The sequence below is a fragment of the Balaenoptera physalus genome (assembly GCF_965194825.1).
Source record: "Balaenoptera physalus genome assembly, chromosome: 10".
In the NCBI taxonomy this organism is placed as follows: Eukaryota; Metazoa; Chordata; class Mammalia; order Artiodactyla; family Balaenopteridae; genus Balaenoptera; species Balaenoptera physalus.
Genome location: NC_138889.1, coordinates 82819140 through 82844651, shown reverse-complemented (window position 1 = coordinate 82844651; position 25512 = coordinate 82819140). Strand labels below are relative to the sequence as shown.

The 25512-nt window shown below is 39.1% G+C and overlaps 2 protein-coding genes and 1 long non-coding RNA gene across 10 annotated transcripts in view; 2 read left to right on the top strand and 1 right to left on the bottom strand.

The window, feature by feature from the left end:
* LGR4 (leucine rich repeat containing G protein-coupled receptor 4) overlaps positions 1–3955 on the top strand; it is a 96925-nt gene extending 92970 nt beyond the window's left edge. For all 3 annotated transcript variants that reach the window (XM_082476601.1, XM_082476600.1, XM_082476599.1), the window contains one exon: positions 354–3955. In XM_082476601.1, coding sequence (XP_082332727.1) covers positions 354–1630 — 1277 coding nt within the window. In that variant the 3' untranslated portion in view covers positions 1631–3955. The remainder of the gene's footprint in view (positions 1–353) is intronic.
* A 2819-nt stretch (positions 3956–6774) lies between these two features.
* The window catches only part of CCDC34 (coiled-coil domain containing 34), a 37283-nt gene continuing 18545 nt past the window's right edge, over positions 6775–25512 (top strand). Inside the window, exons 1-2 of one of the 3 annotated variants that reach the window (XM_082476688.1) lie at positions 6775–7182; positions 11934–12069. In XM_082476688.1, the coding sequence (XP_082332814.1) occupies positions 6851–7182; positions 11934–12069 (468 nt within the window). In that variant the 5' untranslated portion in view covers positions 6775–6850. The remainder of the gene's footprint in view (positions 7183–11933; positions 12070–25512) is intronic. The other 2 variants (XM_082476687.1, XM_082476686.1) reach the window with 2 other exon arrangements.
* LOC309667798 overlaps positions 12079–25512 on the bottom strand; it is a 177574-nt gene continuing 164140 nt past the window's right edge. For all 4 annotated transcript variants that reach the window (XR_014267952.1, XR_014267953.1, XR_014267954.1 and 1 more), the window contains one exon: positions 12079–24772. This is a non-coding gene — a long non-coding RNA (uncharacterized lncRNA). The remainder of the gene's footprint in view (positions 24773–25512) is intronic.

Here is a 25512-nt window from a genome sequence, read left to right as displayed (position 1 = left end):
CAAACTCTAGTATATCTGATTGCGAGCCCTCAGTTTATGAAGTACCTTTCAGGTACTAGACACTGTGCTATGTATATTAACTTAGGTATAAGAAAAAGTGAAAATTTTCTTTTAAATATCATTGTATGGTTTGCCAAATAGTTAATAAAAGAAATGAAATAAATATATATTAAAACAACATATTAAAATAAATTTTTAAATAGCCCAGTCCAATGACTAAAATATCTAAGAAATGGTAATCTTTTCAGTTTGGATCAGTTCAATTTGGTAGTAGATTATTCTAGTTTCTCTCTCAAGCCATATCATATGGAATATGGTCTTTTATAAATTGTCTTTTCTCTCTTTCATTTTAGGTGCTTTTAAGCCCTGTGAACATTTACTGGGAAGTTGGATGATCCGTCTTACTGTGTGGTTCATTTTCTTGGTTGCATTGTTTTTCAACCTGCTTGTCATTTTAACAACATTTGCATCTTGTACATCACTGCCTTCCTCCAAATTGTTCATAGGCTTGATTTCTGTATCTAACTTATTCATGGGAGCCTATACCGGCATCTTAACTTTTCTGGATGCTGTGTCCTGGGGCCGATTTGCCGAGTTTGGCATTTGGTGGGAGATTGGCAGTGGCTGCAAAATAGCTGGGTTTCTTGCCGTTTTCTCCTCAGAAAGTGCCATATTTTTATTAATGTTAGCAGCCATCGAAAGAAGCTTATCTGCAAAAGATATAATGAAAAATGGGAAAAGCAATCATCTCAGACAGTTCCGGATTGCTGCCCTTTTTGCTCTTCTGGGTGCTGCAGTAGCAGGCTCTTTTCCCCTTTTCCACAGAGGGGAATATTCTGCATCACCCCTGTGCTTGCCATTTCCCACAGGAGAGACCCCATCATTGGGATTTACCGTAACCTTAGTGCTGTTAAACTCACTAGCATTTTTATTAATGGCCATCATCTACACTAAACTCTACTGCAACTTGGAAAAAGAAGACCTTTCAGAGAACTCCCATTCTAGCATGATTAAGCATGTTGCTTGGCTCATTTTCACCAACTGCATCTTTTTCTGCCCTGTAGCGTTTTTCTCGTTTGCGCCATTGATCACTGCCATCTCTATCAGCCCCGAAATAATGAAGTCTGTTACTCTGATATTTTTCCCATTGCCTGCTTGCCTGAATCCAGTCCTGTATGTCTTCTTCAACCCAAAGTTTAAAGAAGACTGGAAGTTACTGAAGCGACATATTACCAAGAAAAGCGGATCCGTGTCGGTTTCCATCAGCAGCCAAGCTGGTTGTGTGGAACAGGATTTCTACTACGACTGCGGCATGTACTCACACTTGCAGGGTAACCTGACTGTGTGTGACTGCTGTGAATCCTTTCTGTTGACAAAGCCAGTGTCCTGCAAACACTTAATAAAATCACACAGCTGTCCTGCCTTGGCAGTGGGTTCTTGCCAAAGACCGGACGGCTATTGGTCCGACTGTGGCACGCAGTCTGCCCACTCTGATTACGCAGATGAAGAAGATTCCTTTGTCTCGGACAGTTCTGACCAGGTGCAGGCCTGTGGACGAGCCTGCTTCTATCAGAGTCGAGGATTCCCTTTGGTGCGCTATGCTTACAATCTCCCAAGAGTTAAAGACTGAATCGGTGTGTTTGTGACTGTTTCCCCCATCAACCCAAATTACAGTGTTTATAGAATGAACCCTAGTCTGATCTCTCATCTGGGAAGCACTTCTGTGATCACTGCCTGGTGTCACTTAGAAGAAGGAGAAAGGCGGCAGTTTATTTCTTAAACCAGACCTTTGCAAGGAACAAGTGCCTAAACTATCAATGGATGAAAAAATGCAGTGTCCAAGCAATGTGTAGTCTATTTGAAACAAATGTATAACTTGAAAAAGATTCCATGTATGTCATAGCAATATAGCGTTAGGTTTTTCTGATCCATAAGAAGCAAATTTATACCTATTTCTGAATTAAGCACAAGATAAAGAACAGCTGTTAATATTTTTTTAAGAATATTTTAAATGGTGATTTTGTATAACCGAAGAAAAAGTCTTGCTAATTTTACCTAATGTTTCATCATTAATCTCAGGACAACTTACTGCAGGGCCAAAAAAAGGGACTGTTTCCCAGATAGGACTATGAGGGTGCATGTAGGCCTCATCGTCTTGCATTTTCTAATCCATCTCTGACATAATAGAATCATCGATTTTGTTTAAGAGATTTAAATCTAAAACCTGAAGATGTTTTTAAAACAATATTAACAACTGTTAGATTTTAAAAGAATAACCAAACACATTTGTTTTCAGTCATTATACACTGCTTTGTTTTGATCACAGTAATTTTTTCTTCAGTGTTTTGTGATCACACTATTAGGAAAAAGTAAAGGGCTCATTGCTGTGTGAATTAGGAGATTTGGCTAAACTATTTACGTGGAACTTTAATAGTATCTGAGGGATTCGATGGCTCCGTGTAATGTTCTCACTGATAAAACACATCCTAATATCCTTGGAGCTATCAGTATTTTCCAGTTTTGTTGGTATGTGATCTACCTATAGTTTAAATTATACAGAAAGTAAATTGTGGCAAGTGATTTCATTTAGTTGGAAGAAATTGGGAGTAATTATGACACAAAGCACTTACATTGATTTCTTAGTGAGCTGGATTCTCCTGAACCTATACTATTACATGGAAGCTGCCATACATTTTCCCCCTTACTTTGATTTACAAGAGCCTGTGCAACAGCTCAGAAACTGTGTTCTTGTGAGACAAGCCAAATATGTCACTAAGGAAAAAAAAAAAAGGCATAAAGCTTAGGCCTATGTCTTTAAAAATCAAAAATTTTACTTGATTCTCACCTATGGACTTTTGACATGTTCACTATGTGGAGTCTTAAAGTTATAAATGTTCAATATGTTCTTTGAACAATATGCTAAATCAGTAGCAAACCCACTGCCATATTAGTTGTTCAGGAGATACTAAAAAACATTAAGCTAGATTGCAGTTTAAAAATTAAACTGTATATAATGTGCATATAATGAATTTTTATCTTATGTAAATTATTTTTAGAACACAAGTTGGGAAATGTGGCTTCTGTTCATTTCGTTTAATTAAAGCTACCTCCTACACTATAGTGGCTGCCAGTAGCAGAATGTTAAATTGTGGTTTATATACTTTTTGCATTGTAAATAGTCTTGGTTGTATATTGTCAGTGTAATAAAAACAGAATCTTTGTATATCAAAATCATGTAGTTTGTATAAAATGTGGGAGGGATTTATTTACAGTGTGTTGTAATTTTGTAAGGCCAACTATTCACAAGTTTTTAAAATTGCTATCATGTTTGTATATTTACACATCTGATAAATATTAAATCATAACTTGGTAAAAAAGTCTAAAAGTTTTTTTTTTTTTTCAAAAGTCATGTTCCTGAATACTTTCATTGCATTCCTTTAAAAAATAGAATAGCAGATATCTAAAATATGTGGTAAACTGTGCTATACATATGGTAGGAAATAGAATATTGTATGCAGTGTGTTGAATTATTAAAGTTTCTGGAAAGCAATCTATTTTGCCTTAATTTATACTAGGTATATTAATGAATTTGCTTAGTGTTAAACTAAGCAAATTGAAGTAAAATATTTTTAAGAGTATTAGAAGAAATGTTGAGAGGACACTTTGCTGAAATTTAGAAGTGAGGTTTTATTCTATCTTAAGTCTGAACCATACTCATGGAAAACAAACTGTGAAATTTAAGAGGATACCATCAATTGGATCTTATTTAAAAGCAAATTATTTAAAAAACTGCATGATTCCAGATATAGTCAATTGCTCAAATGCAGTAGTCCTCCCTTTCTTCCCTTATCTGAGGTTTCACTTTCCATAGTTTTAGTTGCCTGTAGTCAGCCGCAGTCCAAGAATATTAAATGAAAAATTCTAGAAATAAAAAATTCATAAGTTTTAAATTGCACACCCTTCTGAGTAGTGTGATGAAATCTTGCGCTGTTCTACTCTGAAACGAATCATCCCTTTGTGCAGTGTATCCTGCCTGTTAGTCACTTAGGAGCTGTCTCTATCTCAGTGCTTGTGTTCAAGTAACCCTTATTTTACTTAATAATGGCCCCAAAGCATGAGAATAGTGATGCTGGCAATTCAGATATTCGCCTACTGTGCCTAATTTATAAATTAAACTGTATGTATGGGAAAAAAAACATAGTATACATAGGGTTTGGTACTATCTACAGTTTCAGGCGTCCACTGGGGGTCTTGGGACACATCCCCTGTAGATAAGAAGGGTCTGTTGTGCTTAGAAATAATTCAGTATTCACAGTCATCAAGCCCTCATTTTACAGATGAGAAAATAGAGGGCCTAATGAAATTTAAGTGAATACCTGACACATACAGCAAATTAGAACCCAAACCAGCACCCAGTTCCCCTTAATTTGAGATGTTTTTTGTTTTTGTTTGTTTTAAACTTCAGTATATGTTTGGAATTTCCATAACCAAAAGTAGAATACTATGATTGCCCCTCCTCCCATGCCCTAGGCCCTCACTGCCCATACCCAACATCCAGCTTTGGCAGCTGTCAACAGCACATGGTAAATCTTGTTTCCCCTTCATCCCATTCACTCACCTTCTCTAATCCCTCTGCTCCCTGGATTATTTTGAAGCAAACCTAAAACAAATTGTTTCATCTGAAAATATTTCAATATGTCCAGGGATACATTTTTTTAAATTGGGTAATATATTGCCATAGGACTCACTGATAATGATGTTATTTTTGAAACAAAGAGATTTTCAAGCAAGGGTCACTCTTCACTTACACAAGTTTACAAAGCCAGCAAAAAATAGGAATTATCTCAAATATAGCATGAAAGTGAAAATAAATGAGTAGTAAGAAGTTACTAAGTTAATACCCTGAAACTTAAGGGGAGAGGCCCTCTTTTGAGCTTATTTATACATTTTCTATAATGCACCCAAACTTGATGATGGTTTCTGTCCCAGTAATGAAAAGGCGCTGTAAGAAAGGAGACCACAGGACTTGATTATGTTCAAGCACCAGCACCAGCACCAGCGGCTCTTAGCCTCTTAGCTCCAGGATTGTTACAGCATAATGCAGTAGTTGGTCATGATGATGATTCTGAGGCGTCAAGGGCATAATTTGTTTAAAACATTTTAGATCCCATAGCAAGAGGTTACAGTGGGAAAGTTTTGGAGTTTGAATGATACAAGTTACCATTTACCATTTTCTCTTGTCTGGTCCTGTGCTAGAAGCTTTGAGAATTAATAAAATATGACTGGGAGATAGATTATTTCCCTATTTTACAAAGGAGTAAGTCAGAACTTGGAAAGGCCAAACAGCTTGTTTAGGGAAAACTAGCAAATTAAGAGGAAAACCATGGATTCAAATACAGGTCCCTTACATACTAAAACTTGGGGTTTTTTTTTTTCTCCTACTATGCTTCAGTAATGTGGGGTGATGTTTGTTGGGAATAGCTTCTCAAGTGTACCCCCTTATGAAGCCCTAAAGTGGCCCAGGGTGATGCTGTTTTTATTGATTCGAGAGATGCTCTCCTAAAAGCTTTTAACCAGATACACCAATATTGAGTAATTGGGATAGAGAATGAAAACTCAAGCCATTTTATTCCTCCATCAATTCTATCACTCATTTAAATTGCTCTAGTTTTCCTCCATTTTCATTGTTTTTACTGAAAATTTTAACAAAATTTACATTCCATTTAAATAGTTTTAACCATGTCATATTTTATTAACCATAGCTTCTGTCTTCTGGATTGCCCTTGGTTACTATTATTTCTATTGTATCTAATTCTTTGGTGTCAAATTTTGCAGATCTAAATTTCATCTAAGATTTCATATCACTCTTTGGTCAATGACAAATCCTGTGTGCTGTTTTAGCCATTGTCAGTTTTCATTGTGTGATATTTCTACAGCAATATGCATTATGAGCTGGATAAAGCCCATTTATTTAGAAGTGTACAGTTTTGTCAGCATGCAGGAAGGAACCAGCTTTTTAGTACCTATCACCTCTTCCTTACTACCTTCATCCCCATCCCCAATCCCTGAGAAGAGTGCTCCTTCCGAAGTCCCACAAAATTTTTTCATTCCTCACAAAATGCATATAACAGAATATTTTAACGGTATGACTCTTCACCACAAAAGAATGAGGAGCTTGTAACGGCAAGGCTTGTATTTTATATATCTCCAGTGCTTAGCACAGACCGTAGTACACTAGAGCCTTCAGAAAGGCCCCGATATTCACATGCACTAAACAAACGAGTTCCTGTAAGATGCTAGGCAGACGAAGGGCTACCAAAAACAATGAAAGATTGTACCAAAAGTGCATTCTTAGATACACCTGTAAACTTGGATAAAGTTCGCCCCCCACCCCCTAAAATACAGCCGTGTGTGGCCGTGTGCTGAGAGAAATTACGGCTGATCCTTGTAACCCTGACCTTGCAATGATACGGGGTTAGTTTTGGCTTCTGCTTTTTCCCCCCAAAAGAATCTGCCTTACTCAGTGATAGCACATTTCCTGTACCAAATGAACCACAGCAAACAAGGGACGGGCCCTCCAAGCTGTCAGCCGGGAGCGGGACCTTATCCGTGAGCGGAGCGCGGGGTTAAGTCAGAAGAAGCAGCGCAGGTCCAGGCGGCCAAGAGACTGCAGAACGCAGGAAGCCACCGTCCACAGGGCTGGACAAAGCCCAGGCGGCCTCTACGCGTCGCCATGGCAACGCGAAGTCAGCGCCCGCCCGGATTGGCCGCGCCGCCGCGCGCGGGTCTTGCTGGGAGAGCACGTCCCCGCCGCCGCCGCCGCCCTGCCGGTTTGAACTTGGCGGGCTCCATGTGGGCTGTAGGGCGGTGGGGGCCCCTTCCCGACTCCCGGTTCTTGGCCGACTGCAGGTCCAGGCCTCGGCCCTCCTCGGGCTCCTTCTCCGTCCTCATGGCGGGCGCCCGGGGGCAGGGGCTAGAGGCGGTGGAGGTGCGCTCGCTGTCGCCGCCGCTGAGCTGCGGCTGTTCCACCATGTCGCTGTTGTCTCCCCTCGGCCACCAGAGCTTCCCGTTTGACGACGACGACGGTGACGGGGAGGAGGAGGTAGATGTGGACGAAGATGCTCGTGACTCAGAGGCCAAGGTGGAGAGCCTGAGAGGAATGGAGTTACAGGGATGCTCCAGGTAAACGCGAGGCCGCCGGCCGATTCAGCCCCTCTCAAGATTCCTTAGACCCTTCTAAGTACTTTCCTCTGGCGGCCAAACACCCTCTTGTCTTCCCGCTCAAAGGCTGCACGGGCACCTGCATCTACAGGTGCTGCTCCTTTTGGCGCATAGAGTCTGGGCCGGTTCTTACACGTGACCACAGATTTATCATCGTTCTTAATCCTTTTTCCTGAGAATGTGATGATTCCTGCAGTCTCGCTCCCCAGAGAAACGCACCTAGTCGTAAACATAAAATTTAGCTACAATTTCAGGAGATTTATGAAAACTCAGAAAACAGACTGCGGACACTAGAACTCTTGTCCAAACCCTTAACGCCAAAATGTGGTTTACTGCACCTTAGTGATACCTGGAGCTATTTTGAAAAAAATCTGATTGTCAGTGAAGTATGTTGTAGTAAGCAGTATACTTTTTATGTCATAGATTAAGAGCTGAAGCTTGGAGGCTAGCAATGTCCACTTCAGCATCCAGAGACAATGTTGGGTCTGCTCTGAGCACTTAACAGTAGAAAAGAAGTCATTGAATCAGAGAATGTTAGAATCAAAGGGATTATTAAAGCCATCTTAATTTATTTATTTCTAAAGTTCATTAGGCAAACATTTAGTCTGTGCCATATGGGGCCCATAAACAAGATAGGCATTGTCTCTACTCTCATGGAATTAAAGCCTACATCCAGCCACTCATTTTACAGGTAACAAAACTGGCTCAGAATACAAATAAAAAGTCTAATTCAAAAGCATACACCTAGTTATTAGCAAAGCTGGGCCTAGTCCCAAGGTATATTGATCATGTTTTCTCTTCCCTATGCTACGTGCCTATTGTTGGGTATAAAGAAATAGGAGCAATGGGCCTATCCCTGCGGGAATATCTTTTTCTGGGACAGACTTAGTGATGCAGGTCCATTCTGAGGTAGTCTCATTATGTCATCTAAAGGAAGCATTTACAAGTTTCTGATTGTCAAGCTGCACAAGGCACAATACAGGAGATCTAAGAAATACAGACCAAAGAACCCATGCTTTATGTGTAAGCAACCAGTTAAACCCCTTTGCTCTAAGACATGCATACAAAGAATGAGTAAATGGAATATGGAACCATATGAAGTGACTCACATACACAGTTACAACAGTGAGTCTCTTAAGAATGAAAAGTAAACATTAGTACTTTGGTAGGAATGGAGATCAGTAAGAGTAACCAAGCAATTCACTTGTCCAGACTGGTTGTAACAATAAGAAACAGTTTCAGGAGTCCATTTTCATGCGGGCCTTTGTACAGATTCTTCAGGATTGAGTTGGTCTCAGTGATTTTCAAAATAAATGTTAAGGCTTTGGAAAATACCTTCTAAGCCTAATCAGCAGGATTAAGCAATGTAGACAATTTAGCAACCCAAGGAATGATGGCCATCAAAACTACAGCTCAGCTACTGAGACCTTGCATTAGCTTCCAAGAGCCAAAGCCCTGACCAAATGGAGCTCACTACAAGAGGAGCCAGTCATATTTATGTCAAACCTCAGCCAAAGCCCGAATGAGCTGGTAACACCCCAGGGCCATAGCTGTCTTCCTTATCACAGTTCATCCCCTCTGAATCAAGGCGGTAGGTAAGGTGTGGTCTGGAGAGAATGCAGGAATTGTCAGGCCTGTGTGTGGCAAGTGTCAGATGCTTATTAGGTGTTCAATAAACATATGCTGAAGGAATGCCTATTTCCCACCTCCTAGAGAACAGATAGTTGTGGTGATTGTTTTCAAATGCTTCAGAAAACCCAGCACTTCTTTTCAGGAAAGAGAAGTGTTTAGAACATTTCCTTATTCCTCCTCCCTACCTCTCACCTTTAGTTGGTGCCCTGGCAGTTTGGGGGTGATGGGATGAGGAGAGCAGGTGCCTGAGCCGTAGTCCAGCCACAGTTCTGGGCGGTGAGCATCCTCTTGTGGACCAGAGCGTGGAATTTTATGCCTTTTTTTTTTTTTTTCCATCCTTCACCTGCCGCAGGGATCTGAGTGTGGCAAAACTAATAGGGTGAGGCTTTTTTGGGATAGACTCAGGCATCAGCTGCACATGATGGGGTTGAGCTGCAGGTATTTTAGGTGTATAGAGCTGTGCTTAGAGGATGCACTGACCTTCAAGTGTGTTGGATAGCACTGAGGTAAAGCTCACAGGTGACTTCAGACAAGATCATGAGAAATATTTTCCTGGAGTCTTTTATAATATGCATTGGGCCTGCTGTTTGTTCAGCTTTATCCTGGAAACCCATTAGGAAACCCGTGCCTTAATAAACGTCTTGGTCATAAACAGCTGCTTATCAAGCCTCTCTTGATTATGAGTAGAGCTGTAGTATATATGCCACACATTTTGAATATATTTGTTTAAACTGATGAGGCAAGAAATGTAATATTTAAAGTGTCATTTTAAAAAGAAAACACTGATCTCACTGATTTCTTCTTTCAACAAACATTTCTTAGGAGGCTACTATATTCTAGGCCCTAAGCTAGACTCTTGAAATAAAAAATGAGTTAAGACATGTTTTCCGTCTGTTAGGAATTCATGGTTTCTGGCAGAGATGGACAAGTGACAGAAAGCCTAAGGCACCAAGTCCAGATTTTTTGCAGAATGAGGCAATAAAGATTAAAACCTGAGTTAAATCTTAAAGGGAGAGTAGGCATTAGCTGTACTCCTCCTAGTACTACTAACTGACACGTTCCAAATGCTTCCTGAGTGCCCAGAACTGAGCTACGTGCTTTAGTGTGGATTGTTCATGCCACAGTACCTGTGAGGTAGCCACTACTATTTTCTCCACTTAACAGATGAGGAACAGAGGCTTAAAGAGGTTAAAACATGTACATAGCTAGGAAGCAGCAGGTAGAGATTCACCGAAATGTTTTACTCCCAAATCTAAACTCTTACTTTGGCCGTGTGTGGAGGTGGAGGAAAAGAATTTCAGAATTTTAAGCAAAGCTGCAGAGCACAAGGGCGTGGCATATTCATCAACGTGCCTAAGTTCAATAAGACTGAAATGTAGAGTCCAGGTCAGCTATTGGTGGAAGAAGAGGCTGGAAGATAGGCAGGGCCGATTCATGGGTGTCAGGCTATGGAGTGTGGATTTCATCCTGTGGGCAGAGGAGCACTGAAGAATTTTGAGACGGGGAGTGACGTGTCGGAAGGATGCATTTGAAGGATGAATCTGGCAACAGTGGAGAATAGTTTGAAATGGAGAGAGGAAGGCCGGTTATGACCAGACAGCAGTTGTGAGGTTGTAGAAGAGAAGAATGGCTTGAGAAAACTGAAAGAAGTAAAATAGACGGGATGAGGTGATTATATGGGTGTGGGACCTAGAGGTACCAGATGTGGACGGGGAGCAGGAGTCAGAGATCTGGCTTCTGGCTTGGCTGACTGGGTGGATGTTGGCACTCTTCACCGAGGTAGGATTATAAGAGAAGGAGTGAGATTCTTCTTGCCGGGGAGGGTGGTGAGTGGGTGGTAGATGATTAGACTTGCTTTAGACTGACTGAGTTTGGTATTTAAGTGGAGCTGTCTCTCAAATGGTTGAAAATGAAAGATTGGAGCTGAGGAATGCCTGATCCAGGCCTCATCAACACTTAGTGACAGTTGAAGCTATGGGAGGATGAGGTGGTCTGCAAGACTGAGAAGGAACGATATACGGGAAATAAACGACACATCAACAGTGTCCCTTTCCCACTAGAATACAAATTCCATAATGACATGGATGAATGAAGAAATAGCAGAAAAAAACCAGTAAATGGAAGCTACAAGGCAGAAAAAGCTGAGCATGGCAGTGGGTGAGGCAATTGGTTGCCTGAAGCAGGAATGTTAGAGACAAAGAGGGGCTGAGTCTATAATAACATAGTGTTTGGAGCTGCCTCGGGTCCTGAACAAGCTTTCTTTCCATGGGCGCTCATGGTTCAGCTTTTCCTGTTTTATGGGGCTTGTGTATCTGGCCAAGGCACTGTGTTCTTTATGTACATATGTACTCGCAGTACTTCTCCTCCCCTCTTCTTTTGAGCTTGAGTGAGTGCTTACTTTTCCACATACCCAGAAGAGACAGACAGACAGAGGTTCGTGGTGGAGACTATGGTAGGAGGTAACCCAACTCTGGGGAGCTGTGGACACCCTACCCGAGAACTGGCAAAAGGGAGTCCCCCAAAACATGAAAGAATACAAGGACCATATATTTGTGATACCTTTTTATTTCAAAACAATTTCAAACTTACAGAAAAGTTGAGAGTGTAAAGAACTCTGTCTACCCTTCACACCAAAACCTTAATTGTTACCACATTAGCTTTACCATCCTCGCTGTGTAGGTATGTATTCTTCCCTTCGTGAAATATTTAAAGGAGGAAAAGGGAAAAGTCTGCTTCAGGATCTGGTTAGAATCATGTGTTGTAATTAGTAGTCCAGATATAAGATTTTTAAGAATAAAAAAAATTGTTGTAATTGAGGCAAATGGACTGGGTGTGATTTTAGAAGATGAGAGAATTCAAAGGCAGTCTGAAGGATAAACTAATTCAAACATTGGACTTTCTGTTCATGGTTTTTCAAGTGTATATTTATATATGATTAATTCAGCATATTTATATATAAAAATCACAGTATTGTAAATATGTCGTGGAGTTCTGCTTTCATTGTACAGCTAAGTGATTTTGACTGTGAAGCCAAAGAGTTTTTGAGTACAAGTGCTGTAGTATCCTCTCTTTTGCAATAGTGTGGTTGGATCCGAAGATAACCAAGAAGAACAGAAACAGGTGCAGTTACCAGAAAGCAGCCTGACACCGTGGGAAGTGTGGTTTGTTGGCAAAGAAAAAGTAGAACGTGACCGTCTGCAACAGAAGGCTCTAGAGGTAAAACTAGACAGTATTCTTTCTATTTAATCCATGAGCTCACAAAGTAGAGCTGCTGTCGAAATTAAAATGTTAGTGTTATTATCCCTCACAACAGACTTTTTGCATTTTCTTGTATCAGTTTGCTGTATTGATATTAATAACTTACTGGAGAAATAATACATGTTCATTATAAGAACATTTGGAAAATACAGCTAAGCATAATTAGGAAAATGAAAATCTCTATGATATTTTATTTTATTTATAATATTTTCAGGGGAAAATGAAAATTGTCCCCTGAAGATAACTATGGTTTGTTTTTGTTTTTTTTCTTTAAATAAATTTATTTATTTATTTTTGGCTGCAATGAATCTTCATTGCTGCACTTGGGCTTTTTCTAGTTGTGGTAAGCGGGGGCTACTCTTTGTTGTGGTGCGCAGGCTTCTTATTGCAGTGGCTTCTCTTGTTGCGGATGGAGCATGGGTTCTAGGCGCGCGGGCTTCAGTAGTTGTGACACGCGGGCTCTAGAGCGCAGGCTCAGTAGTTGTGGCGCACGGGCTTAGTTGCTCCGCGGCATGTGGGATCTTCCCGGACCAGGGCTCAAACCCGTGTCCCCTGCATTGGCAGGCAGACTCCCAGCCACTGCGCCACCAGGGAAGTCCCCATAACTATTCTTAATATTATGGCATATAGCCTTCCACATTTTCTTCTATGTAAATTTTTAAAAACATATGTGCAAATGTATATTCATATAGTGTCACCATATGTACATTTAACTAAAGTCAGCTGCATATACTTGGTAAAATTTTTAAGAGAAATAAAAATTGAAGTAGAGGCTGGAAATCTACCCCCATATCACTCAGAGCATGTGCCCCAGAGTGAGTTTGTGCTGGGAGATGGGAATCTTCTGGGCTTTCAGGTTTTTTCAGTTTCTCTTTGCCTCCCTGCCTCACTTGTGGACATTTTTGTATTTGTGATTCTCTCTGAACTCTGTCCAAACTCAAAAAATAGTTTGAGATACATTTTCACATGAATCCGTCATTCTTTGAACTCTTATCATTTGCTGTTTAGAACCTAGCAACCAAATAGATTTGGATAGTTTGACATCCTCCAGTATCTAGACCAACTGAATTCTCTCTCTCCAGACACAGAAACCAGGTAGATTTGAGTGGTGAGGGATATGTCTTGTTTTTAATAAATAGGATCACTCTTTTGTAACCTGCTTTTTTCTGCTTATTGCATTATTAATATGTTTCTGTATTGTTAAATATTTTTATAGCATCACTTAAAAATGGCTAAGATTATTAAAATATATTTAGAATGTATTGAATATATAATAGAATATAGTTAACCAGTTCACTATTGTTGCATATTTAAGTTTACTCTAATCTATTACTATCCCTGTTACTGTAAAATCCTTGGAATTGAAACTTTGCCCTCCATGATCTTCTTGGAGTAAATTTTCCATTTCAGTTTTGAAACTAGTTGTTCTTTCTGTGATGGCTTTCTAGCCAGGTAGGCAGTCTTGGCATGATTCAAATGATTGTAGAAACCAGTACATTCTGCAATTTCCCTATTGCAGTGTACTTTGTATTCTGAATACAAATTTATTCCTGGAAAAGTACACAGTAGTACTTGTTTCTACTTAGAAGGGCACAGGACTTGAGAAAGACCTTATGGTTTGATGTCAGGCAGGCTTATTTAAACTTATACACTTCCATTTCCTCATCTCTACAGTAAGGATAAAATAATGCTATCTGGTCACAGGGTTTTTTAGAGCAGCGGTCCCCAGCCTTTTTGGCACCAGGGGCCAGTTTCATGGAAGACAGTTTTTCCACGGATTTGGGGAGGGGGGGATGGTGCAGGCGGTAATGCGAGCGATAGAGAGCGGCAGATGAAGCTTTGCTCACTCGCCCACCACTCACCTCCTGCTGTTGCGCCCGGTTCCTAACAGGCCGCGGACCAGTACTAGTCCACAGCCCAGGGGTTGGGGGACCCCTGGTTTAGAGGATTAAATGAGACAAATTATAAAGATGGCTGGTGTTTTTATTGGTATTGTTGTTGATATCATTGCTAGTCACAGTCTTTTTCTTTCTCTTTTTTATTGAATTATGGTTGATTTACAATGTTGTATTAGTTTCAGATGTATAGCAAGCTGATTCAGTTTTATATATACATATGCACACATATATATACACATTTTCAGATTCTTTTCCATTATAGGTTATTACAAGATACTGAATATAGTTACCTGTGCTATACAGTAAATCCTTGTTGCTTATGTATTTTATATACAGTAGTGTGTATCTGTTAATCCCAAGCTCCTAATTTTTCCCTCCCCCATCTTTCCCCTTTGGTAACCGTAAGTTTGTTTTCTATGTCTGTGAGTCTATTTCTGCTTTGTAAATACATTCATTTGTATCATTTTTGTAGATTCCACGTATAAGTGATACCATATGATATTTGTCTTTCTCAGTCTGACTTACTTCAGTCTGATAATTTCTAGGTCCATCCATGTTGCTACAAATGGCATTATTTCATTCATTTTTATGGCTGAGCAATAGTCCATTGTGTGTGTGTGTGTGTGTGTGTGTGTGTGTGTGTATATCCCACATCTTTTTTATCCATTCATCTGTTGATGAACATTTAGGTTGCTTCTATGTCTTGGCTGTTTGAAATAGTGGTGCTGTGAACATTGGGATGCATGTATCTTTTCAAATTAGAGTTTTCATCTGTTCTGGATATATACCCAGGAGTGGAATTGTTGGATCATAGGGTAACTCAATTTTTAATTTTTTAAGGAACCTCCATACTGTTCTCCATAGTGGGTACACCAATTTATATTCCCACCAACAGTGTAGGAGGGTTCCCTTTCCTCCTCACCCTCTCCACCATTTATTATTTGTAGATTATTTGATGATGGCCATTCTGACCAGCGTGAGATGATACTTTATTGTAGTTTTGATTTGCATTTCTCTGTAATTAGCGATGTTGAGCATCTTTTCATGTGCCTGTGGGCCATCTGTATGTCTTTGGAGAAATGTCTATTTACATTTTCTGCCTATTTTTTGATTCTGTTGTTTGTTTTTTTTTGATATTAAGCTGTATGAGCTTTTTGTATATTTTGGAAATTAATCCCTTGTTCGTTGTATCATTTGCAAATGTTTTCTCCCATTCCATAGGTTGTCTTTTCATTTTGTTTGTGGTTTCCTTTGCTGTTTATATAAGCTTTTAAGTTTAATTAGGTCCCATTTATTTGTTTTTGCTTTTATTTCCATTACTATAAAAGACAGATCCAAAAAAATATTGCTGCAGTTTATGTCAACGAGTGTTCTGCCTATGTTTTCCTCTAAGAGTTTTATAGTATCTGGCTTTACATTTTGGGCTTTAATCCATTTTGAGTTCATTTTTGTATATGGTGTTAGAGAATAGTCTAATATTATTCATTTACATGTAGCTGTCCAGTTTTCCCAGCACCACTTATTGAAGAGACTGTCTTTTCTCCATTGTATATTCTTGCCTGTTTTGTCAAAGATTGATTGACCATAGGTGCATGGGTTTATTTCTGGGCTTTCTATCCTGTTCCATTGAACTATATTTCTGGTTTTTGCACCAATACCATACTGTTTTGATTACTGTAGCTTTGTAGTATAGCCTTAAGTCAGGGAACCAGATTTCCTCTTGCACTATTTTTCTTTCTCAGGACTGCTATTGGGGTCTTTTGGCTATTTGGGGTCTTTTGTATTTCCTTACAAATTTTAAGATTCTTTTGTTCTAGTTCTATGAAAAATGCCATTGGTAATTTGATAGGGATTACACTGAATCTGTAGATTGCCTTGGGTAGTGTAGTCATTTAGACAATATTGATTCTTCCAATCCAGGAACATGGTATATCTTTCCATCTGTGTGTGTCGTCTTCGGTTTCTTTCATCAAGGTCTTATAGTTTTCTGAGTACAGGTCTTTTGGCTCCTTAGGTAGGTTTATTCCTGGGTATTTTACTCTTTTTGATGTGATGGTAAATGAAATTGTTTCCTTAATTTCTCTTTCTGCTCTTTCATTGTTAGTGTATAGACATGCAGCAGATTTCTGTGTATTAATTTTGTATCCTGCAATTTACTGAATTCATTGATGAGCTCTAGTAGTTTTCTGATAGCATCATTAGGATTTTCTATGCGTAGTATCATGTCATCTGCAAACAGTGACCGTTTCACTTCTTCTTTTCCAATTTGGATTCCTCTTATTTCTTTTTCTTCTCTGATTGCTGTGGCTGGGACTTCCAGAACTATGCTGAATAAAAGTGGTGACGTGGACATCCTTGTCTTGTTCCTAAATCCTAGAAGAAATGCTTTCAGCTTTTCACCATTGAGTATGATGTTAGCTGTGGGTTTATCATATATGGCCTTTAGTTTGTTGAGGTAGGTTCCCTCTAAGCCCACTTTCTGAAGAGTTTTTATCATAAATGGGTGTAGAATTTTGTCAAATGTTTTTTCTGCATCTATTGAGATGGTGATACGGTTGTTAGTCTTCAATTTGTTAATGTGGTGTATCACACTGATTGATTTGTGGATATTGAAGAATCCTTGCATCCCTGGGATAAATTCCACTTGATCATGGTGTGTGATCCTTTTAATGTGTTGTTGGATTCTGTTTGCTAGTATTTTGTTGAGGATTTTTGCATCTATGTTCATCAGTGATACTGGCCTGTAATTTTCTTTTTTTGTGGTATCATTGTCTGGTTTTGGTATCAGGGTGATGGTGGCCTCATAGAATGAGTTTGGGAGTGTTCCTTTCTCTCCAGTTTTTTTTGGAATAGCTTCAGAAGGATAGGTGTTAACTCTTCTCTAAATGTTTTATAAAATTCACCTGTGAAGTCATCTGGTCCGGACTTCTGTTTGTTGGGAATTTTTTAATCACAGTTTCAGTTTCAGTACTTGTGATTGGTCTGTTCATATTTTCTATTTCTTCTGGTTCAGTCTTGGAAGATTGTACCTTTCTAAGAGTTTGTCCATTTCTTCTAGGTTGTCCATTTATTGACATATAGTTGCTTGTAGTAGTCTCTTATGATCCTTTGTATTTCTGTGGTGTCAGTTGTAGCTTCTCATTTTCATTTCTAATTTTATTAATTTCAGCCCTCTCCCTTTTTTTCTTGATGAGTCTGGCTAAAGGTTTATCAATTTTGTTTATCTTTTCAGAGAACCAGTTTTTACTTTCATTGATCTTTTCTATTGTTTTCTTTGTGTCTATTTCATTTATTTATGCTCTGATCTTTATGATTTCTTTCCTTCTACTAACTTTGGGTTTTGTTTGTTCTTCTTTCTCTAGTTGCTTTAGGTGTAAGGTTAGGTTGTTTATTTGAGATTTTCTTGTTTCCTGAGATAAGATTGTATTGACATAAACTTTCCTCTTAGAACTGCTTTTGTTACATCTCAAAGCTTTTGGATCATTGTGTTTTCATTTTTGTTTGTCTCTAGGTTTTTTTTTTTTATTTCCTCTTTAATTTCTTCAGTGATTTATATTGAGTAACATATTGCTTAGCCTCCACATGTTTGTGTTTTCTACACTTTTTGTTCTTGCAATTGATTTCTCATCTCATAGTGTTGTGGTCAGAAAAGATGATTGATATGATTTCAGCTTTCTTAAATTTACCAAGGTTTGCTTTGTGGCCCAGCATGTGATCTGTCCTGGAGAATGTTCCATGTGCACTTGAGAAGAATATGTAGTCTGCTGCTCTCGATGGAATGTTCTATAAATATCAATTAAGTCTATCCGGTCTAAAGTGTCATTTAAGGCCCGTGTTTCCTTACTGATTTTCTGTCTGGATGATCTGTCCAGTGATGTAAGTGGGATTTTAAAGTCCCCCACTATTATTGTGTTCCTGTCGATTTCTCCTTTTATGGCTGTTACCAGTTGCCTTATATATTGTGGTGCTCCTGTGTTGGGTGCATATATATTTACCATTGTTATATCTTCTTCGTGGATTGATCCCTTGATCATTATGTAGTGTCCTTGTCTCTTGTAACAGTCTTTATCTTAAAGTCTATTTTGTCTGATAGGAGTTTTGCTACTACAGCTTTCTTTTGATTTCCGTTTGCATGGAATACCTTTTTCCATCCCCTCACTTTTAGTCTGTGTGTGTCCCTAGATCTGAAGTGGGTCTCTTGTAGACAGCACATATATGGGTCTTGTTTTTGTATGCATTCAGCCAGTCTGTGTCTTTTGGTTGGAGCATTTAGTTCATCTGCATTTAATGTAATTATCAATACGTATGTTCTTCTTGCCATCTTGTTAATTGTTTAGGATTTGTTTTTGTAGGTTTTTTTCTTCCCTTTCTCTTTTGTTCTCTTCTCCTGATTTGATGACTATCTTTAGAGGTGTGTTTGGTTACTTTTTCTATTTTGTGTGTGTATCTGTTGTAGATTTTTTGTTAGTGGTTCCCATGAGGCTTTGATATAGCATTCTGTATGTATACACAAGGTTTAAGTTGCTGGTCTCTTAATTTCAAATGCATTTCCAATATCTTGCATTTGTAATTTCTTCTCACGATTGCTGGTTTTGATATCATGTTTGTGTGTGGATATTTTCCTACCTTTACTGTATGTTTGCCTTTACCAGGGAGCTTTTTCATTTTGTAATTTTCTTGTTTCTAGTTGTGGCCTTTTTTTTTCGCCTAGAGAAGTTTCTTTTACATTTGTTGTAACACTGGTTTGGTGGTGCTGAATTCTTTTAGCTTTTGCTTGTCTGAAAAGTTTTTGATTTCTCCATCTAATCTGAATGAGAGCCTCGCTGGGTAGAGCATTCTTGGTTGTAGGTTTTTCCCTTTCATCACTTTAAATATATCATGCCACTCCCTTCTGGCCTGCAGAATTTCTGCTGAAAACTCAGTGGATAGCCTTAAGGGAGTTCCCTTGTATGTTATTTGTTGCTTTTCCCTAGCTGCTTTTAATATTCTCTCTTTATCTTTAATTTTTGTCATTTTGGTTACAGTGTGTCTTGGTGTGTTCGTCTTTAGGTTCATCCTGTGTGGGACACTCTGTGCTTCCTGGCCTTGGGTAACATTCTCCTTTCCCAGGTCAGGGGAGTTTTCAGCTATTACGTCTTTCAATATTTTCTCTGGCCCTTTCTCTCTCTCTTATCCTTCTGTCACCCCTATAATGCAAGTATTTGTATGCTTGATGTTGTCCCAGATGTCTCATATACTGTCCTCATTTGTTTCCATTCTGTTTTCTCTTCAGTGGCAGTGATTTCTACTACTCTATCTTCCAGCTCACTGATCCGTTCTTCTGCCTCATTTAGTCTACTATTGATTCCTTCTAGGGTATTTTTCATTTCAGTTATTGTATTCATCTCTTTTGGGCTGTTCTTTATATTTTCTAACTCTTTGTTAAAAACTTCTAACTTCTCGCTCTGGCATCCATTCTCCTCTCAAGTTCTTTCCTCATCTTTATGATCATTACTCTGAACTCTTTCTCAGGTAGATTGCCTATCTCCACTTCACTTAGTTCTTTTGGGGTTTTATCTTGTTCCTTCATCTGGAACATATTCATTTGCTGTCTGTGTTGGTATTTGTATTTTTACGTATGTGGCAGGGTAGTTACCTTTCTCGACCTTGCAGAAGTAGTCTTCTATAGGAGACGTCCTATGTGTTCCGGCAGTGCACTTCTGTCTCGTCACCCAAGCTATATGCCTTCATGGGTCCTTCTGTTCTGGCAGGCTGACTGTGTGGGTGGTCTAGTAGGCTTGGTTGGCCACTAGTCTATTTGGTTGCCAGGCACTGCCTTATGTGAACTCTGCTGGCTGTTGTTTAGTGGGGCCTGGTCGTGAGGCAGCTGTTGCAGAACCTTAAGGGGTCCTGGGGGTAGTGCTGGCTCACTGGTGGCTGGAGTCAGGATCCTGAAGACTCTGGAGTGTTGCCCACCTACTGGCAGGTGAAGCCAAATCCTGGGGTTAGTGCAGGACTACTGGCAGAGCTGGGTCCTGGAGCCTGGCTTCGGGGCCTAGGGATCCCAGAGCTTGTTTTAAATCTGGTGTTGGGGGGCTGGTTCCTGACACAGTTGGGTATCCCAACTGTGATCCCAACTGTGATATCCCTGGGTATCCCAGGGTGTCCCAAAGGTTGTGTTAGCCTTCTAGTGGGCAGGGCCAGGGCCCAGGCGGTCCCAGAGTAGGGCCTGGCCTGCTGTTGCTGGACTCGGTGTGCGAGCTGTGGTATTGTAGTTTTCTTGCTTCTGGTCTGCCCCCTGGTGGATGAGGTGGTCCGGAGGCTTGTGCAGGCTTCCTGGTGGGAAGGGCCAGTGCCTGCCCACTCGTGGGTAAAGCTGGGTCTTGGCCCTCTGATAGGGAAAGCTGTGTTTAGGGCCTTGTCTGGAGGTGGCTGTTTGTTCAGGAAGTCTTTAGGCAGCCTGTCTGTTGGTAGGTGAGGCTGTGTCTCTGTTCAGTTAGTTGTTTGGCCAGAGGCATCCCAGCACTGGCACCTACAGGGTTTTGGGTGGGTCCAGGTCTCGGTGATAGTGAGCCAAGATGGCAGCCTCCATCAGCTCACACAGCTGAATGCCCTCAAATGTGCACGTCACCAGTGTCCACATCCCCAGGGTGTGTCGCAGCCACCTCATGCCTCCCTAGGAGACTCTCCAAAACTAGTAGGTAGGTCTGGCCCAGGCTCCTATCAAATTACTGCTTTTGCCCTGGGTCCCAGTATGCATAATATTTTGTATGCACCCTTTAAGTTTGAAATCTCTTTTCCCCCAATTCTGTGGGTTTCCTGCAGTTAAGCCCCGCTGACCTTCAAAGCCAAATGCTCTGGGGACTCGTATTCCCAGTGCTGGACCCCAGGGCTGGGGAGCCTCACCTGGGGCTCAGAACTCTCATTCCTGTGGGAGAGCCTCTGCAGTGTATTTATTCTCTACTTTGTGGGTTGCCCACCCTTGCGGGTAATGTGAGTCTGTCCCTCCTACCCGTCATTGTGGTTCCTTCTTTATGTCTCTAGTGGTAGAAGATCTTTTCTGGTAGGTTCCAGTCTTTTTCATTGATTGATTGTTGTTCTGTAGATAGTTGTGATTTTTTGGTTGTGCTTTTGAGAGGAGGTGAGCTCAGGGTCTCTCTCCTCCATCGTCTTGGCCACTCTCTTTGGTCATAGCCTTCTAAATACTTTTACATTTATTTTCAGAATTAGTGTGTTGTTGAGACCCCAGACTCTTACTTCTCTTACTTCAACCTCAAGTTTTAACATTACTAATTCCATTATTTAGTTTAGTAACTTTCAAAATATTTGTTCACAGTGAGAAATCTACTTTGCTTCATGTCACACACAAATGCATACATATATATGTAATGCCTGCTTACATATGTATCTGAAATATCTTAATTTTGTGCAGAACCTGGCAATATTCTATTCTATTCTAATTTTTCTTTTCTTTTCTTTTTTTTTTTTAAAGGCTAGTCATAACCCAGACATTGGTTTTAGACTCACAGTTTGGAAAACACTGATCTAGTGAATCAGTGGTATTGTGGAGCTCAGTTTATGGTATTTAGCTTTATCTCCAGCCTCACTAGAAGTCACTTGTTACACTAAGAAAAGGAGGGTCACTTCAAGTCATTTTTAGAGTCAGCATTACCATAAAGTTAGTTAAATTACACTAAATTATAAGGAACCCTGGGCTTTGGAGTAACATGGAACTAGGCTCAAATTCTAGTCTTGCTGTTCTAAATCTGTGATCTTGGAAAAGTTACTTAACTTCTCTGAGCCTCAGTCTCTTCATCTATAAGCCAGATGTTAGAGAGGCAGTAGTAGAGAGGTTAAAAGCATAAATTCTTGAGTCATACATCCTGGATTCAAAACTGAGACCTTGGATCTTTAACCTCTCTCTGCCTGGATTATCAGTGAAAGGGGAGAATAACATTCACCTCATAGTGTTCTGGGGACTAAGTGAACAGCAGGATGTGGCCTATTATATAGGAAGCACTTAGTAAAAGTTAGTTGTAGTTACGTGTTAAAGGAGATGATAATAACTACTGAAGATTTATTTTGAGAACAGATTAAAATAATGAATATAAAGTCCCCACCTCAATGATTAAACAGTTAGCAGAGTATAATTGAATGATTTAAACCTTTTCATATATTTAGTAATTGGACATTTCTTATATCTTTTATTACTTAACTCTGAAGCAGTTAAAATAGTTTAGCATGAGTCTTAACCATATCAGTTATGCCAGGGATATCATAACATATGGGTAAACTACTCACTTTGGTATAAACTTATTTTGAGCTATTGCGGTATTCACATTTTTTTCATGCCTTTCCCTTTGTTTTATTTTCTAAGTCATGTTTTCCTTATTTTCTGTCCTTATTTACTGTATTCTCTAATTTATTTATAAATCATATCATTAAAAGCACAGATTTTTAACCACAAGGAACAATTCATCTCCGATCCCTATTAAAACATGAGGGCCAGAGAGTAGCTTTGCCAAGGTTTTTTCAGTTAGTGGCAAAGCTGGGACTGGATCCTAGTTTTTTTGACTTCCAATTTAATAAGTGTTTTTTTCTACAATACCAAGATGCAGTTTAGAAATAAAGGGGTCAGACTTAGTATTTAATTTTAAATTTACCCTGGCTTTCTTATATTCTTCCTTGAAATCTTGAAGGAAAATTTAAAGGTAATTGGGTCATTAAAAAGATCATCCCCCGTCATAAATTTGATTTCAGCAACATTTAGATTTGTTTCAGATATCCCTGTAAGATTGAGTTAAAAATTATTTTAACTCATCAAAATTATGCTTACAATTTTTTTTTACATTTGTAACTATGTTGAGGTGATAAAATGTGGTAAATATTGAACATTAGTATTGTGAAAAGCTAGCATATTGGTTTTGTAGGGCATGTAAATTTTACTTAAATTTTTATTATTTAAAAAAATTCTTTAGCAGACTGCCTTAAATTCTCTATGGCCTTTAGCTAATTTTAATTTTTAACATTTGCTTTAACATTTTAGTATCGTCTATTCTAAATTATAAAAATTATCAAAAAAAATTATCTAATTTGTGAATAATCCAGGTGCTTTTTTTTTTTCACCATCATGCTTTGGCCTTTTCATTCATCAGCCCTTAAAGAAGGAATAGGGCAGGATATAAAGTTGGTGGAACTCAGATATTGAGTTTTTCTGATTGTTACCTTTAGTGGTAAAACTTTCTTTGGAAGTCAGCAAAAGCTATTGAAATTAAAAATGCATGTTTAGGATCCTCTTTGGATTTTGGTTTTCTATAATCAAGTGTTTACTCTGTGGGAAGATATATAATTCTGTTGAAATTCAGTGGTGTACCAGAAGATGACACAGGGGCCTTGTGAGAGAAGACTCCAGCTGTCTGGAAGAGGCTGGCCTTGGTGGCAAAAAGATGGAGGCATTTAGGGTGGGAAATTCTGAGAGGGGCCAGCCTTGGAAGGGAGGGTTGTTTCTCAGAATGTGATGTATATTCTGAGGTTGCAAATTACTTGAACAGACATCCTGAGATTAGAGCACTGTTTGGGTCAGTGGTAGCATTTTCTAGCTGCTTTTGACCCTTCCTTCATCTTTAACTCTTATGTCAGCATTAACTAAAATTCGTGAACCATAAAATAGGAATACAATGTCTGATTTTTTTTCTGACTTTTGAGTTTAATTATATGAAGAATCTTAAAGGGTACATAAATGTAACCAGTCCTATCTTTAGTTGTATATTTAAATAATTACTTTTCTTGATGATCAAATTTAGGACTATTTTGGAAAATGTGGTTGTCAAATCTATATCTAGTCTGTCATGCACATGCACATAGTCCCCCTTGTTTTGTGACACAAGTCCAGACTTTTGTCCCCTTCCAACTCATGTGCTGTGGCAACCTCCTAGTCCGTCTCCCTCGTAATAGTTCTGATCCCTTCAAATGCAGTTTTCAACCTTTATCATTAAGAGTTTTAAATCATCCCTTTTGCCATGTATTCCTGCTTCATAGTGTTTAATTTACTCTGCCTGTCTCAAAAGACCTTCTTCCATCTAGTTGGTACCACAGTCTGACTTTCTAGTCACCTCCCCTCCCCGTTCTAGTCAAGCTATCTCCTCACTGTTCCTCTCATGGTGCTCATTTTTACTACCCTGGACCATACTCTTTCTCCTTTCATCTTACCTTCCTTTCCGTTATCTTTTCTGAGCTCTTATTCTACACAGTATCTCGCAATGCAGCACTTCATTATTTTGTGTATACGGAATTAGATTACATCAGAGACTTCTAGAATTTCATCCCTGCATCTCAGTTCTTGCTATCTTTATAGTAAGTGCTCCATTTAAAAAAAAAAAAAGTATTAAGTGAATAATCAAGGGAGAGCAGCTGCAGAGGTAATGAAGAGTCCTTTTAAAACCAAGATGGATATTTTACTTTGGGGGGATGGGGGAATATAGTGTTTAAAAGTTGGAAGACTCTGAATGAGTGAGGGAAGCTATTTCTGATGCAGCAGAATTTTAGGATGAGAGATCACAGAAGACAGGTATTCTTAGACCAGTTGTTCTCAAGTACACAAGATATGTTCTTGGTGTCAAGTTTTATCTTCATTTCATTTAACACAGTGGAATTCTCTGAGAGTTGAAAAATTGTCTTTCTCACTGCCACCCATGCTGAGGTAGGTAGGTCCTTGGGAAAGGGAGGCATGGGGATGAGGAGTGAGGTCCAGTGGAAGACATATAAAAGTATCCGATTTCTGGTATCTAAGGAGAGAGAAAAAAAATAACCAGTAATTATGGTAGTAGAGTCCTAGGAGTCTAGTTTGAACAGCATTCTCAACTAATGCAGTAATTTAACTGATGAGTGACAGAGTGGTGGCATTCAGCTTGTAGTTTTATTTGGCCATACTTTCCACATTCTTTCTCCTGAGGAAATGCCCAAACGTGTAGATTCGAGTGACAGCAAGGCAGTTAAATAATCTAGGATATGAATGTGGTTTTGTTTTACACTCCAGCAGCTATAAAATCAGCAAAGAAAAATCTGGATCCTTTTTTTCCGTACATTTCTTCTTTGGTGTAACTCTGAATTAAAAGTTTAATTTAGGGATTATTTAATTCCTACCCTTTATCTTCATCAAGAACCTAGAAGCTTTTTATAACTGTAAAAAAGTTGCAATTTTCTTGAGTTTCTGCCAGTAGTGTACAGTGATGCCAAAATTTATGTGTGGGAAAGTTGATTTCAATGAGGGTAATTTAGCTGAAGTTTAGTCTAAGAAACTAGTGTTTTGCTGCCAAGCAATTATTTGCATTTCTAAAAAATGACTTACACTTTTTACCAATGCCTTCCTTTCACCATAGACTAGTTGCTTAAGTAAGTTAGTTATTGTCACTAATGGTATATTTTCTATAAAGGAAACTATATTCTTGTTTCATTTGGTTAACCTCAGACTTTTTAAAAAAAATATGTGAGGTTGAGTACTTCTATTAAATGTTGCCTTTTGCTT